The sequence below is a fragment of the Rhipicephalus sanguineus genome, chromosome 4, assembly GCF_013339695.2.
Source record: "Rhipicephalus sanguineus isolate Rsan-2018 chromosome 4, BIME_Rsan_1.4, whole genome shotgun sequence".
Lineage (NCBI taxonomy): Eukaryota > Metazoa > Arthropoda > Arachnida > Ixodida > Ixodidae > Rhipicephalus > Rhipicephalus sanguineus.
The window spans coordinates 76,027,512-76,044,124 of NC_051179.1; the positions used below are offsets into that span (position 1 = coordinate 76,027,512).

Genomic DNA, 16,613 nt, shown 5'->3' on the forward strand with positions numbered 1-16,613 from the left:
GCGGAATGTCCTACATATGCAAAGCTGCTATGGGAAACACAAAATTTCAGGTATGCTCGGAATGTTTTCTAGACATGAAGGCAAAAGCCCAGCTGGACCTTGTGTGTAGCCTTTGTGTTATTTTCATAAAGCCGCTGCCTCACTTTCTACCATAGCTGCTCCCTTGCGACAGTGGTTCTGATGAGTGGCATTTCAAGATCTCCAGCCTCCTCCACTGCAGCATACTTCTTGTGACTAAGCCCACGTGCATCTTTAACCATAGCGATGTGAAATTCAGCTCCGAGTCACAGCGACACATACTACAATGAGTGTCCAGGTCGTTCTACGATGTGCTTGATTGTCTGCACCTCAAAATACTTTTTGTACATCTCTGTGAACGCCACAATGTGACCTTTAAACATAGACCTCAATGAACATATACAAAACATGCAAAATTAAAAACACGACTAACCACACAAACTATCAGAAATAACCATCAATACACTAGCAAGTGCCCTACTGCCTGGTACCCGCCGCGGTGGCACAATGGCTGAGGCTGTGCGCTGCTGAGCTTTACGACGTGGGTCCGATTTCAGTCCTCGGGCTGCTTTGCAGATGCAAGTGAAAGGCGAAAACCCAAGTGTGTCAAGATTTTGGCAAAAATTAAAGAACTCCAGATGGTCTAAGTTAATCGGGGCCCTCCACTACAGCACGCCTCATAGGTTAGGTGTAGCTTTGGCGCACTAAGCAGCCGAAATCTGGAAGCTTCACTGATTACCGCCTGGCAAGATGGGGCAGCATGTGCTCAAAGAAGAAGGCATCAAGCTTTTTGCGCTTATCCTCCCACTCGTTCCTGTCGAACCAAATGCGCTCAATGCCAATCCACTTTTCCGAACACACGACAAAATCGCCCCACAAGCAGCCAGTGAGGGCCATCTGCCCAAGCACCTGAGCATAATACTCATGGTCTCTGTCCAGCTGCGGTTCACCATTTTCCCCGAACACCAAGGAAAACTTTCTTTTCTTCGCTTCCTCTGGCTCAGAGTCTTTCAGGGAATGGGGGCACTTGACCTCCAACACACCATATGAAAGTTCTTCCGGGTCGTACACGAGTCCGTCTGGTGTTGCACCCAACCAAGGGCAGACAGGGTCTACCACAAGGCCGCAATGCTGCACTGACACATTGTGCCCGTAGCTGTTCATGACGGCTATATACCTATCTTTGGCCATGTTCTCATTCCTTATGCCGTATAGCACCGGACGGACGTGCGTGAGGTCCTTCGGCTCAATGAGGTTACGGAGGCCCTTCTCCGTCCATGCCTGCCGCCTGACGACTTGGCCGAAAGTTGACGCAGTCAGTCGATTGGCCCGTGCCTGTCGCCAGCCTTCACTGAGCCGCTGCTGCCTTGAGTTCAGCTCGAGGTCCCGAGCTTCTTGTGACAGCTGGATCTCCTGCACAATGTGGAAGTAAATACAGCATGAGAAAGCGCTACAACCTTTTAACGGCTCAGAGCTTTCATACACTGTACTTTGACTACTAGCAAGACCCAATCAGCTTTCCTGCAGCCTAGCTGGTATGCCAATGTTTGTTTTCGGTACCGTGCTGCACTAAGAAGATTAATAGCCAGTCATCAAAAGACAGATTTAGGAGCCACTTTTAGGAGAGTCAATGGCATGAATGGCAGAACAGCAGCAGCAATGAAATTGTGCTTTTCAATAAGAACAGGCAAGAAAGGAGCACTGTTCCCGGTTTTTTAAGCAAAGCCTGGATAGCTAGGGTTCCATATATTTTTTGCATTTGGATATAGAAGCTCATGAGGCTGCAAATGTTTTCAAAGCGCAAGGCAATAAAAAGAAGTCCCACGTGTGTCCCTTCATGTTTAAAATGGCATATGCTGTGGATGGTGACCGCACACATAAAAAAAAAACAACGGGGTGTTTGTCTTTCTCGCAAAAGTAGCTAGAGATTTGGGCTTGAGAGTGGCACACACCCCAACCGAGGCATCGGTGTTTGCACCACGGAATGAATGCGCACCTGAGTCGGGCTCCACCACCTGCCGCCGCAGCGTTAGCGCCAGGTGATCCCTATTCTAAAACTCTATTGTTACAGTGCAGGTTTGACAAAATCAGAGGACATGCAATCGACAGCGGCCCCAAGTTCGATTAAGTGTAAGTCTTGGTTTACATTACACTGATACATTGAAATGAATCAAAATACGGATTGGCTGGTAAAGCTAGCAAATAGCAAATGTTAGTCTGTAGAAGCATTTATGAGTGAGACTGTTTAATAACCACACAGCTTAACATCCTTCAAAGTGTAGAACATAAAGCAATGATCCGCACTGATAAAATAAAGCACAGCATTAGTGCTGGGCTTGCCTGTAGTTTAAAATTGCTTAACCACTATCATCACTGGGGCCATTGTCTTGGCATTTGTAACATTTGGTGGAAGCAAATAGGGCATTCATCATTTTCTCTCTCTCTTTTTACAGAGGACTGCATAAGAATATTTCTATGCTGCATGTGCTCTACATCTAGGTCCACCTAATCAGTTAAAAACATGAATAGTACACACTCCACCAGTGCAGAGAGAAGTATCTTTTCTATACTGCACTTACAGTCAACACCCTCCATTCTTCAGCCGTGAATGTGCCGGGCAAGGGTGGCTGTGAGGCTCCGTCACTAAACAGAGTCAAAGCTGGCACTGGTGTCACGGTGGCTGCCCCTTGCGAAATGCTGGGTGACATCCACGTAGTGAAGCCTGCAGGGAGTTTTGCCTGCTGGTACGACGGTGCAGACCCCGCAGGCGCAGGCCCAAGCTTTGTGTCCACTGACGGCCCCCCAGCAGCAAGGAGAATGGCAGCAAAGTCGAAGGTCCCGAGGCTCTGGAGGTCCTCTCCCAGGCTATGGATCGCTTCAAGGTGTTGCTGCTCCTTTTGCTCCTCAGCCCGCGCATCAAAAAGTCGCACGGGCATTGGCATGCCCATGCCACCCTCACGTGGACTCCGCCAGTCCACGTTCTGCACGGCCATGGGCCTGATGCCTTGTCGTCGTGGGCTCCTCCATTGCTGCGGCAACTCTGTGCATGAAAGCTCTGGTGGTGCCTCTTTGAAGCCCTTCTGCTTCAGCAGAACAAGGAGGCGCAGAGCCGCAAGAATGTGGCTGCAGGCACCACCAGCCCCAGCGGGGCACTCACAAGTAGAATCTGCCACTGCTCCACTGTCGCTTTTCAAAGCCAAGCTGACTTTGTATGGCCGGCCACTCTTTTTCTGGCTTCGGTAGCACGTCGCACGTGCATAGACAATCCCGAGACTGTAAGAGCAACAACGACAACAACAAAAAACTTTGTAAGCTGCCCACAGTCAAGTTTGTCATCTTTTTACCGAGTGCCATATCACAAGTACTAATAAAGCTGTCGTGGCACTTGCCATGACAGCTTTATGCAAAGCAACAAGGTTATGCAACCTACTCTCCACAAAGTACTGACTATGTCATTCGGGAAAACCCCTGCGCAGCTGACGTTACAATGCAATAATACAAAACCTGCATGAAGTGCTTCGATGTGAACAACCTCTAGTGTAACATCAAAAACACTGCTTTTTATTGACGAGTTAGAAAACCACATGCCAATGCTGCTGAAAAATCTCCAAACCAACATGCACCGAATGAATCAGGTTTTTAAGGAGTCCCACTGTTAACTTACGTTGGCACTTGCGGTGGATCAGTTCCGTTCTTTCTAGCTGTCCTTGTAGACCCGTTTAGTCTAAATGTTTAGTGAACAAACTAGCGTACGTCGTGTTTTATACAAAGCAGCATGCGCACTCGTAAAGGCAGCACATTAATATTAGACCAGTAATGCATACGTGCGGACGCGAAATTTGTTTGCGCAAAAAACTGTTTTCATAGTACGAGCGATGTCCTTCGAGGCATGCACACTGCACCACCGGAACAGCTGTGATGTTCCTGCGCGACCACGCCTGCAGATCGGACGTGCTAAAAATAAACGCCAAACCATAGCCTCCTCTTGCCAAACCATAATGACAAGATATCCAAGCACGTGAGCACGCGTAGTGAAAGAAACACGCAGTGACATGACCGACCTCGCCGAGAACGCCCGCACGACGTTAACATCGGCGGCACTATTTGTACGTTGCTCCAAAAGGAAAAGCACTGCATGCTTTCAGAAGGTTACATAAAACGTCGCTTACGTACCTTGTGTCACAGGCGTTGGTCACAACCGACGACGGCAAGGTGTACGCTTCCACGGCGAAGGCATAAGATTTGGTTTGCTGCTTGGATGACGTCGGCGCCTGGTTTATTAGGTCCGCTACAGTGTCGTTCGATATACGCGGCAAGTTTTCTAAACAGTTTGTCCACATCACATGTTCGGGCACTGGGAAACGTCTTGCTGTGGCCATCGCAGTAGCTCAGCGCAGTGAAGCAGGTGTTCAGCAGTCGTACGGCCGTACTAGCGAACGCGTTTCCGTCGACCACTCGCCCACATTAAAATGGCGGCGGGGTGAAAGTGCACAGTGTTGCCAGAGCACAAAGCAATTTCGCATATGGTCTTTTTCCGCTTCTTTTAGGCTTCTTCGCAAAAACCGGGCCGCTTTTTTGGGCTACTTTTGTGACGATTATTCGCTTGTTAGCTCGGTAAGATCTGGCAACTCTATCGCGCGCTCTCCAATTTTGTTCGCCGCCCAACGTAGGGTGCTGCCGGGTCTTGAGACAACGCGAGCGCAAGAGTCCGAGTGTCGTCTGCGCTCTGCGCATGCGCCCTGGCGGTTCTCAAGTTTCTTGGGTCCCCAATTCTAAAACTCTCTAGTGTTTCGTCGGAGTTGGGATGTGCGCCTCCGACTTGTACTTTGACATACAGGGCGTGGCCGACGGTGCTCGCGCGCTTATTTCTTGAGGGTGGTTTCGTACGTCTTGTGCTTTCACCGCAAAGTTTGCGTTGAAGCTATAGACCGCACGAAGGTCACTTTGCACGCACTGTGCTGGTCGCAGTGTTGACATTACATACAATGTATTGGAAAGTCAGCATTTAAAAAAAAATTCGAGGGGGTGCAACCTTCACATGGAGGCGGGTTACCAGCCAAGCTATATTCGCGTTTCTGCTGCAGACGCCTCTCAGCACTTTCCTTTTGCGAGAAATACTGCAGACGGCGACGTTCTTTGTCGGACTCTAGGTCTTTGGTCGCATTCTCCGGTTTTGCACGGTCCCGCTTTCTCTGTCTGTATTCGCGACGCTGCTGTTGATGCCGCTCCGCTTGTTCCTGAGGCTCGAGCACGTTGCGCCGTTTCGCATTCTCCGGCTTCTCACAGTGTTGTTACCTCATTCTAGCAGTGCCACCGCACTATGCCGAGACAAGCTCCCTCACCGCTCCTCCCCCCTTTTTTTTCCTCCGGTAGGAGGGCGGTGCGCCAGCTGAGCCATCTCACCATCTCCGCCCCTGTCGCCTATTAGACGCGGGTAACCCAGAGTACCCGCCCTGTGAATGCATGGTCTAGACGTAAAAAGTTTCGGTGTAAAAAATAAAGGAGCTGTTGTAGTGTATACACAGCGAGGGTGTCCCAGCGTTAGCGTCGATGATGTGGCAGTATCAAATGAATGACCACATGTTCTTCGGAGGCATTCTAGCGTTAACCAAGCAAATAAATGTTTCACACATCTCTGTAGACATACTTCTCTTGCAACGCTTTCATTTGATTGTCGTCAAACATCGCATTACCCTAAAATAGTTCTTGCATTCACGGCACGTACCCGATGAAGATATTCGGACACTTATTCAAACGATTCAGGAAAACTTCGCGTAAAGCACTTGGCACAATTCCGCTACGTGTTCTCTATTGTTCATTCGGTTCTTGTTACCATTATCCTAGTTCTTATTCCCTTTTTTATAGTCACTGAGTGGAACACACGTAGAATGAAAAGTACGTTTTTTTCTTTATATGTAGGCGTGCACTTTAAACCCAAGGTACTGCACCCAAATCTTTAGCTATCGTTCTCGAGCGGCAATTTTTGACAGCGAAGCCGTTTAACAAATCGTTCATTGTGATTCGATGGCAGAAAACTATCGTCATCTTAACGGGTTTGTGCCACTGTGTGGCTACCTGAGAACGAGTGCAGAGAGAGAGAGAGAGAGAGAAAGGCAGAAAAACAGAAATAAGCAGAGAGACGGAAAAAGATATAAGAAAGACAAAGAGAAAAGTTCTTGCTGAAAAAATAATTTCCCGAGGCGCGCTTCGAACCCACGTACCCTCGATCCGAAGGCGAGCGTCCTAACCACTCGGCCATTTAACTTTTTTCCTTTGCTTTATTACCTGTACTCGGCCACTTGACTACTTCGTTCAATCATATGGCGCTGACACACAAAAAGTTGCTGCTGGGACCGATAGTTAAAAGATTTCGTTGGCGTTACATTTGCTTGCATCGGTAGTTGTTGCTTCTGCGAACTGCGAGAAACATCTGCATGGGTATAAAACTACTGGCTATCGGAACTCCTAAAGTACTAAAAAGCATGTGAAATAAAATGGCTAAAGCGGAGAGAATAGGAATTATTTGCAGTGTGACTCACTGTTTGTATACTTACTAACGTAGTTTGTGCATTGAAAGATCGTGTATTTACAGTATTCGTGGAATGTTCCTTAAAGGGCCCCTCACCAGGGCACATAGCAAATTTTAGTTAGACGCTGGAAGTTGTTGTGTGCCGAATGAAGAGCAGTATGCCGCAAGAATTTTTCAAATCGGCTCATTACGAGCTGAGAAAAACAATAATTTGTAGCGGCGCGAAACCATGATGCGAGGAGGCGAGTTTCAAACCCTTGCCACTCGCCCCGTGTAGCCTTAGCAAGCTAAATCCCTTCCCTACCCTCTTCACTTGACACTTACGCATGAACACGTCATGCGCATGCATGGTCACGTGCGCATGACGTGCCCGAGCCAGCCCGAGCACGCGAGCGGCGTTGCACGGCCGCTACCTTTTTTTTTTATGTAGCGGCCGTGGGCGTTTTGTCGGCGTTCTCTGTGGTGTACTGCCTGTTTCTGCCGGACGGGCATGAAAGTTGAGACATTTGCACGGGCACGAGAGTGGCCGTATCATGAGCGAGTGCCGCATTAACGTTTACTTGGACGCGGTAGAATAAATGAGCATAACGAGTGCTCGAACGCGTAAGAACATTACTTTCGTTTCCAGGGCTGGCGTCTACTCGATGCGCTAACCGCGGGGACACGAACGCATGGGAAAGGGAGGCACATTAGCCCCGCATCTCGCTGCAATTCACGAAAAAAAAAATGAAAAGGACGCACACATTCCCTTTGTGTGTCTCACTATTTCTCTCAAGTTTTATTAGTCTATTCAACCAACAAAGTTGGCAAACTACGCATGTCGTGTCAAATAATTATCGCAGTGCCACGTGCTACTGTTGGCGACGTCAGAGCACAGTCTTCTACGTAGAGCAGCGGCGTCACAGCACTACCATCTACGTAGGGCCATTTTCTCATGTACGTCATCCCCTCATTCTCTAAAGCGCGCGCCCGCGAGAGGAAGGGCAAGCAGCGTTCACCTCGAAATTTGACCCATTTCCGCGGCGCGTGGCGTTGCAAATTTTGGCAGACGTGATCGTGAACGCCCAGTGTACGCATTGCGCTCGTCAGCTCAAAATTGTCAAACCTGGTGAGGGGCCCTTTAAGTAGAGAATAGGGCTTCAGAGTAGTCCTTCTTCTTGTACAATGCACAGCTCGATTGAAATACTTTTGCTTTGCTGAGATTGCTTCGCAGAAGAAAGAAGGCTGTATACTTTTCCAAAAGAGTTTATTTTTATTGTCTAATGTTTTCTGCTCTCATGATCCACGTGGTCTTCGCTGGTACCTTTTCAATGGGTTCCTGCAAAGGAATAAAAAAAAGACACATGAACATCTGATAAGGTTACCACTTCAACGCAACGCAACTATTGTGCAAGTGCTCCGGCGGAATTAAAGGCACGAAAAACAAACAATGAGGCTTAAGAAGGCTGGGTCACAATATTTGATTCAAATGTCGGGTATTTTCTAAAACATCAACAATGTTCACCTATTAAAATAGTTCCGCCTGTTTGACAAGTACCTCATCTGAGACAGTGTACTGTTACGGGTAATAGATGTTCCTGCCGTTAGAGAGGAGAATCGACAGCATTCGTTTAATACCTTATTATGAATGAATACATAAGCTTTCCATAGCAGCCTCCCAATTGAATGTCGTGGTTCTGCCAAGTCTAGATGAAAAAAAAACGAAATCAGTAGAATGATGCTAGGCACTCACATTTCTTGCGGAGGAAGGTGCTGTAGCCGAGACCACCGAGACCATGTCCGTAGCTGAGACCGTAGCTGCCCAGACCGAAACCATAGGCGGGTACTCCGTAGCCGAGACCGTAGCCGAGACCATAGCCGAGGCCGTAACCAACGGCGGGAGCGTGGTGCACAGCAGATACGGAGGCAAGTGGAGCGTGATAGGCAGCAGCGTAGGCTGGAGCAGCCACGGAGTAACCGACCGGGAAGCCGGCGTAGCCGGCGACGGCGCACGTGGCCAGGGCAAGAAGGACGCAGGCACGGATCTAGCGAAGCAATGCAGGGAAATAAAATCAAGTTACGAACCACCGTCGTAGCCTAATGCCTAAGCTACTGCGATAGTATAGATACGAAAGCACGTGTTCTTCGTTTCCATTCCACGGCAGCCGCACTTCAGTTGGCGTAAAATGCAAGAACAACTGCGTGCATCGCTTGACGTACAAGTTAAAAGGCTCCTGGAGGATGAAATGATGATTAACGGCCAGCTTGAGTGGGTAAACAATTCCGGGGTCTCTCATTATGGCGTGCTGCATAATTATATCACGGTTTCGCGAGCCAAATTGAAGAAAAATAAATTCTTGCATTACCTTTTACGGATTAACGAAGCTATCCAATTTACAAGCTAGCACGTACCTAGTTGTGGACGTCTTCCGTCGAATAGTAAAGAGACGGTATTTTTTGACGGGCACTTACATCCATATACATGAGCGTTATTGCATTACACCCACATCACAATATTGGTGATGTGCGAAACAAAGGAAGAAGGTTTGTAGGGGTAAGAGATGCTGCGTAGTTTAAAAGCATCTCCTTAATAAAATGAGGGTGTGCAAGAACAAGCAGCCTCACGTGTTATAGTCTAGATTGTGAAACTTTCTTGCACGTCAGTGAGTAGGTCAAATATTGGAGTGGTCGTTTTTCGCACTCTACATTTCATTATAAGGAAGCAGTTATTCGCAGCGTTCACAACATTTCGCTACATTGATTAACAACGTTGACAATATTTCGTTGACGTTAACATTAACATGTCTTAATATACAACCACATTTCGAAAACTGACGTGTCAAAAGTTTTACTTTCCACTGCAGAAAGACCAGACAACTGAATGTGGCGCACTATTGCTTCTCACCATGGTTGCAGGAAACGGCAGCTTCTACGGAGGGGCAGACTGTGGCCAATTTGACCAATATGCAGCCCTTATATACTTGCAGCAGCGAAGAGGGCATTGCGAGTGTTTTGCCGCGTGCCCGTCTTCGCATTCCCAGAGAGTCTGTCCTCTCCAGCGCCTCCTCAGTCACTAATGGCACACTCCATTAATCATTGCATCATCTGGCGCAATTTAGATGCTATGCGTTGACGCTGTGGGTCGTTCAGACAGATGAAACGAGCCGATATGTAGAACACGACGTTGCAGAAGAATACACAAAAATCCTCGCGACGGGTTTATATGTTTTTCTTTCTTTACCTTGCTGATTACATGTAATGAAGGGGCCATCGTGCCTCTCCCAATACGCTTTCACTTTTCGCGCTATGGTAAGCGCATTCGCATTGCCACCGCTAGAGTTAACGTACTCACATCACGTCTGCCTGAAGCAGACATTGATGATCATCAGAGAATAGTTTAATAATTTGACGAGTGCGAGGAGTCATACGTTTGTAGTTCTTCTTCATAAACTACTGTATATCAGCCCGTTAACGAGCACAACTCCCAGATGGTTATCTTGCACTGTGCACTAGGCCCTACGTATACTTTTTTTGTTTCATCAATATTGCGCTTGCATCTTAATACTGATAACGAAACAGAAGGTAACTGTTTGGCAGATCATGGAAATGTAGAAGAAAAACAAAAAAAGAAACACAGCTTGACAACGTCCACAGTTACGCGATTCCGGTACACATAAACAACCTCAGTAAGCCCGAACAAACGCACCGTATATTTAGAACATATATTTATAAACATGTAAGGCATCGCCGCAAGAACGGTAAGACGAGCGTTCCATCAGTGCAATAATGTGTGCCGGCAACCCGTGAGTGAAACCTAACTCTAAACGTTTTATCAGTAAAATAAAAATAAAAACACAAAGAAACAAGCAGTACGTAAAGGGTGGTGTAGATGGGTTGATTAAAAAAAAAAGGCACGCTACAAGAAATAAAGTGATCAATGTGTGAGCGCCGGACCTTTACATGAATCGAAACAGGAATGCATGTAATTAAGCGAATTTCGATGGTGTCTTGCGTTGCACAGTGTGAACGAAAACAACGTGGGGCATACACTCGCACGAACTGCGCATAGTAAAAAATACGTGTGCACATCTGCCGCAAGCTAAGGCTTCTTTTTGCATGGGAAACGTGGTGCTTCGCTAAAGCGTACGACTGCAGCAGCGATTTTAGACCCGGTCATAAACAGTTACTTGCGTGGTGATGTGACGGCAATACGAATACACTGCAAGTGATTAGAATTCCGCTGCTACGGCATGATGAGCACATACGCACCTTCGTACGTAAAGGCTTTGGGTAATAAACAACAGTTTGGAGACGTGCTGTGCCTGGACGTATAAGTTCATACAATAAGATGCTCCACGGGAGGCGCCAATCAGCTACTGCGATCGCTCTCAAAGAAAACACAGTCACAGTGAAGGGCGATCTGCAAGGAAAATATATGAATCATGGCATGTTGCGCAACGTTCGTTAGGCATATTGCAATATCAGACAAGGATTCACCCCGCTAGGAAAAAATATCACGATTAGTGCAAAACACCTCTGACGTTGTTGGCGGGTCTTAGTATAAAAGGACTTCTCTATCTCTGCTAGACTCATCAGTCGCTCTTCTGCCGAGCCTACGACAACTTCCACTATGGTAAGACTGCGTCGGTGGAACACACCCTTTGGTTCTGATTTGAAATAGTGATTGAGCTACAAACTCTAGGCCACAATCTGAAACTCGCCAGTTGAAAGCGCTAGAAGCAATTTCAAGTTTGGAAAGCAGAAGGGCGACCAACGCTCAAAAATAAATTATTATTTCCTTTAGAGCCTATAGAAAGTGCGTATCACTTCCCATGTCAGCCTTTTAGGCTGTGGCTTGGCAGTCTTTTAACAGTATTTTAGGCTATCGCTTGGCAATGACACTGTATAATGCTGTGTTGGAAAGTTGAGCTGATTCTGTATGCATACGTTCTCCTTTCGTTACTTTACTCAGTCGACAAATATACGAGAGACGATATAAGACCTGTAGTAACACTAGTGATACTCTTTTCACTACCAGATCCGTGCCTGTGTTCTCCTTGCTCTGGCCACCTGTGCCTTTGCCGGCTACGCTGGCTACCCGTTCGGCTACTCCGTAGGTGCTCCCGCCTACGCTGCCTATCACGCTCCACTTGCTTCTGTGTCCGCCGTGCACCACGCTCCCGGCTTTGGCTATGGTCTGGGATACGGGTATCCAGGTTACGGCTATGGACTGGGCAGCTACGGGCTGAGCTACGGATACGGACTCGGCGGACTCGGCTACAGCACCTTCCTCCGCAAGAAATGTAAGCGACTATCTCCATTGCCTTTCGGACACATTTCTAAAGCGACATCAATAATATAACCCCAAATAGTTTTGCGCTCCAAGGAATTCCTGTATCACCTATGACCATTAATTTTTTTGTCCGGGTGCGCACTTATGAAGCGCGCTGGCGAAAAAAAAATTCTCATATGAAGGTGCGCCTACAAAATAATAAATTGTTTACTTTCTTATTATTCCAGTAAGATGCATACTCACTTCTGATTACTTAATTTAGACGTGGCATTGTTCAATTTACCCACTTGCCGCTGAAGTACATCCTTCTCTTAGGTGATTCGCCTAAGGACTACGCTGTGTGCTCGACTCAAATACAAAAAAAAATATGTGAACTGGAACTTCAAGGAACAGTAAAGTTTAAGGCATTAGGCTTAACTGAAGCAAATAGCTAGAGCTGTAAAAAATACCAACTGGGTTTCTGAGGAAACAACAAAAGGAAGCCATTGGATCTCGTGTACATTAACTATAAGTGACTTTTCAGAGTGCAGTACACAGTGGGACCCAGGTAGGAGCAGTACATCATATTCTCATTTTCAGAGAACGACACTGCTGTTTGAGAAGCTGTTGAAGTCAACATATATCGTGCAAATAATAGGAAAAAATATTGTTGTCACATTGCATCCACTACAAAAACGAAGAGTAGTAGTGGTAGTATGTGACCCTTATTCAGCAAAATTCACTGGCCGAGCATTTCGACCACCTTAGCGACCAGTCGAAGCTGTTCCTTTTCCCTTTGAGCGTCAGTCCAGTCGAAAAGAACCTGTTGATCTGGTGACTGGTTCGTTCGGACAACAGATGCTTTTTGGAAGGGCATATGGAGAACGAAAACGTTTTAGGCACAAAAATTATGGCAGAACTGTGTTAAAAATGTAAAGTTGACTCTTTTTTGCACTGTGAAATATGTTATCTCGGTTGCTCTCAGGTGGCTTCAGTTTTTAACAACCTTGAAAATCCAAACTTCTCAATATGACTTATTACAAAACGTTACGTTGCTCCCTCTCTTAAGCGAGGTAAGATATTAGGTTGCCCGTTCCTTATGACGTTTATTAGGCAAGTTATATTTTACTACTCTCTGACAAAACATAATAGTTTAACTTGATATGTTTGATGTCATCCCGTTGGGCCGATTATTCCTCGAGCTAATCGCTCTTTGAGCTAGTTGCTGATAGCGTGTGTGTCTTCTTCTTTTCAGAAACTGAACAACGGCAAGACTTTGGTGATCCCAAGCGAGAAGCTTGACTAATGTCCTCGCAAAGCTGCAATAAAACACTTCAGCCAATTTTCGTTCTGAACGCGTGTTTTCTTGACTGCGGTGTTTAAACAAACACGGTTTTGGCAGATCACCAGCAAAAGAAAGTATTGGATAGTCAGTAACGGTTGTTGACAACGCTACAGCCAAGGCTGTGATTACTGTTATTGACTGTGCTAAACGGTCAACATAAATTGCACGGTTGTAATTAGAGCGATGTAAGTGAGGTGCTGAAAATTTCTTGGCTTTTCAAAGAAAATGTATAGTCACAGCTTTGAAAGTACAACGTTATTTAGAGTTTCAAAGTAATCCCTCTTAAAGCAGATCGCCTTTCTACATTTTATTTGTCTTTTCTAGTTCGTTAAAAATTCGACATGTCGTCACACCAGCTCTCAGCAGCAGGTATGGTGTCATCAATGTCGTCAGAGTGATTCCCTTCTAGTGTTTCTACAAATTAGGAAACAGATGATATATGGAAGGTACGGGTTACGGGAATATGAGCGATGGTGGGGAAATTTCGGAACACAGGGTCATAAGTTTGGCACCTACAACTTCAGACATGTGCAGATGTTCATTGTTGACTGCTCAAACGTTTCGGCACCCACTTCGCTGAACGTTTGCGCATGTGTAGGATAATGGTGCCAATGGAACCGACGTCCTTCCGGAGGATCCGCAGAAAGTGGCTATCTTTCTCGCAGATATTCGCCTAGCGTAAAGAATAAGCTGGTCGAAAGCATAGCTTGTTACCAGATCCCTCGAGGTTGTTGAGTGGCCACTGCGCGCTTCATATTCAATACTAAAATACCATGTCTTAAAACGAGAGGGTCAGATTTTGAATGTGCTATAGGAAGGACATTTCTCCCCCAGTATTTCTGACATTTCAGTCGTAATATGCTTTGTAGACTGTGGCTGGACAAACAAAGATTTCGTAACGACCGGTAACTCCACCTACAAGAAACCTGCTTATACCTCTACCATCCCACGTTCCGTCTGAAATTGGAACTACACTCTTAAAAAAAAGGGTGTCTGTACTGACTACCTTTGGGTGGTAATCGCCTCGCTACACATATGATGACCTTTTGGGGTGTCAAACGACTCCCTTCGTTCTTCAGACCAACGACTCCTTTCTTCACAATTTGGGGTGTCAAACGACTCCCTTCGTTCTTCAGACCAACGACTCCCTTCTTCACAAGCAGAGAGTCTACGTTACTCCCAACGCAGGAGTCTACGTGACTACCTTTTATTTCCCGCTAGTACCTCTAGGTAGTCAGGGTGACCCCTTTGCCATGGTAACGCTGACCCCCACTGGAGCGTTCCTTTGACTCCGTTGTCCTTAAGGACAGTGGTGTACATGACTCCCCTGGCAAGAGTCAGTGTGACCACTTCGGGGTACTCAATGAGACACTCTGCAACAAATAATGCGTTTATTTTTCTTCTTGGTCGATATTGATGAAACTTGCTGAGTTTAGGTTTACTTATGTGGCGATTTCAAATATGCAATTATCTGGAAGAAAACGCAGTTTTTACACATAAAAATTTCATGTGTCTTGGTGAGCAAGCCTTTCCAAACTTGGAGTTACAAAGTAAATCGACATATCGCTATAGTTAGGGGATAAAAACTGTATGCAATAGTTTTAAAGGAGTTTACTGCGCTGTTCTGGCATAATGTTCATGAACCCACTAGCCCACATACAAACTCGCGTTTTAAACCCATTTGAGTTAAAAGTTACGTAATATTGAACTCTCGTGAGCGAATCACCAGCTAGACATACACTTACTGGTCAATGTTCAGCATACTATGACTATTGTTAAGTGGGTTTAGGACATGCATTCTGGTTATGTTGCATACAGTTCCCATTTCATATTATTGTGATATGCTTACTTTGTAACTCGTGCAGGCCTAACATGGCACATAAAATGTTTGATATACTTAACACGACATATAATAGTAGAAAAATATTTGCATTTTCAAAATCAGCGTACAAATACACATAAACTAAACAAGTTTTATAGAGATTGATCAAGAATTTCAAAAGAACTTCAAATCAGAGCGAACACGATTAGGGTTTTTATCTGACAATCGACGAAAGTTGGTGCCGCTACCTCTTGTTACTCAACAAGGCACTTCCACCGGGTTTACTCAAACAGGAACACTGTGGTGGATGCATGACAGCCGCAACAAGTTTTTGTAGCAACTTTACAGTGCTGCACTCGATTCCTCTGGGGGAAATAAAATACTACTCGAAGTTTATATAGATGAGTCTCAGAACAATTTCCGCTCGCGTAAAACAACAAAAAATGTTGATTCTAGAAGAAAGTAAGCAATGCAACACGGAAACAGAAGAGATGCGGACAGCTCAAACGCTAGCGTTTGGTTTGTCTGTGTCTTCTCTTTCACGTCTGCATGCCTTCATCCTATAAACAAACTGAAATTTCTGCGATTCGTAAAATTATTCTTTGAATCGGTTTTAAACACTTCATGCCATTTCATACATGTTCACATTGTAATGACAACCTACTGTTTTATCAGTAAGCACCTAAACTATAGGCACAACATCCTGCGAATAATGCGTAGTCCTTAGCCACGTCACCACAATTGTTAAGAATTATATATATATATATATATATATATATATATATATATATATATATATATATATATATATATATAGCTGTGTGTGTGTGTGTGTGTTTGACATTTTTGAGCGCGCAAAAGAACAGGGACGAAAAACGACGCGGACACAGCGCTGACTTCCAACATATGCTTTATTTTCTACAGTGGTACATATATATATAGTAGACAACAAAAAGCAACGCACGCAGGTGCATTGTACAGGAAGGCTTCATGTAAAACCACAAATAAGTATGCATGATAAGCAATCAAACAACCTGATACCGGATTTTTTTCTTCTTTAAGAGATCAAGCGGTCATTCCTGACTACCGCTATCGTCTAGTCACCCTGTGGGCCTTGCTTAGAAAGTCTATTTCTTTTGGATAGGTCAATTGAAGGTGCACTAATGCACATGTCTCCCAAACTTGCAATCTTCACCGCTTCAATTATCTCGCGTGTTTGTTTGTGCCTGGCTCCTTCCTGTCGCAGTGCACTGCGAATACATGTGATCGCACCCACACTTCCTGCAGTGGAAAGCCACATGTCCCACAACTCCAGTTCGCACGTTATTTGCGTGCTCACGCAGCCTGTCATTGGCACACCGTCCCGTCTGCCCTATGTATTTCTTGCCACAGGACAGCAGTAACTCATAAACGATGTTGTTCTCACATTTAACAAAGCTTTCTTTGTGCTTTTTTTGGCACCTGGGTTTTTCAGAACCACTGTAGGAGGCCTTGCACAGATTATAAAGCTTGTTTGGTGCTGAAAGGACGACTCTTACGTTGGCGTTGTTTCCTATCTTTTTCAGCCTATGTGAGACATCGTGAAGGTACGGTATGACGGCGCATTTCTGCTTGACAGGCTCCGTTTCTGGTGAAGCCTGCTCCTCAC

The 16,613-nt window shown here is 45.7% G+C and overlaps 2 protein-coding genes across 2 annotated transcripts; both read right to left on the reverse strand.

Annotated features, from left to right (window-relative positions):
• Positions 1-688: 688 nt before the first annotated feature.
• On the reverse strand, positions 689-4,546 carry LOC119390263 (uncharacterized). Its single transcript, XM_037657840.2, has 3 exons — positions 4,192-4,546; positions 2,598-3,291; positions 689-1,431 (listed from the first exon to the last, which is right to left on the reverse strand). Exons 1-3 carry the CDS (start codon positions 4,395-4,397, stop codon positions 754-756), a joined length of 1,578 nt encoding a protein of 525 aa, XP_037513768.1. The 5' UTR covers positions 4,398-4,546; the 3' UTR covers positions 689-753.
• Positions 4,547-8,253: 3,707 nt separating this feature from the next.
• On the reverse strand, positions 8,254-9,010 carry LOC119391300 (glycine-rich protein). Its single transcript, XM_037658978.1, has 2 exons — positions 8,999-9,010; positions 8,254-8,571 (listed from the first exon to the last, which is right to left on the reverse strand). Exons 1-2 carry the CDS (start codon positions 9,008-9,010, stop codon positions 8,254-8,256), a joined length of 330 nt encoding a protein of 109 aa, XP_037514906.1.
• Positions 9,011-16,613: the final 7,603 nt, after the last annotated feature.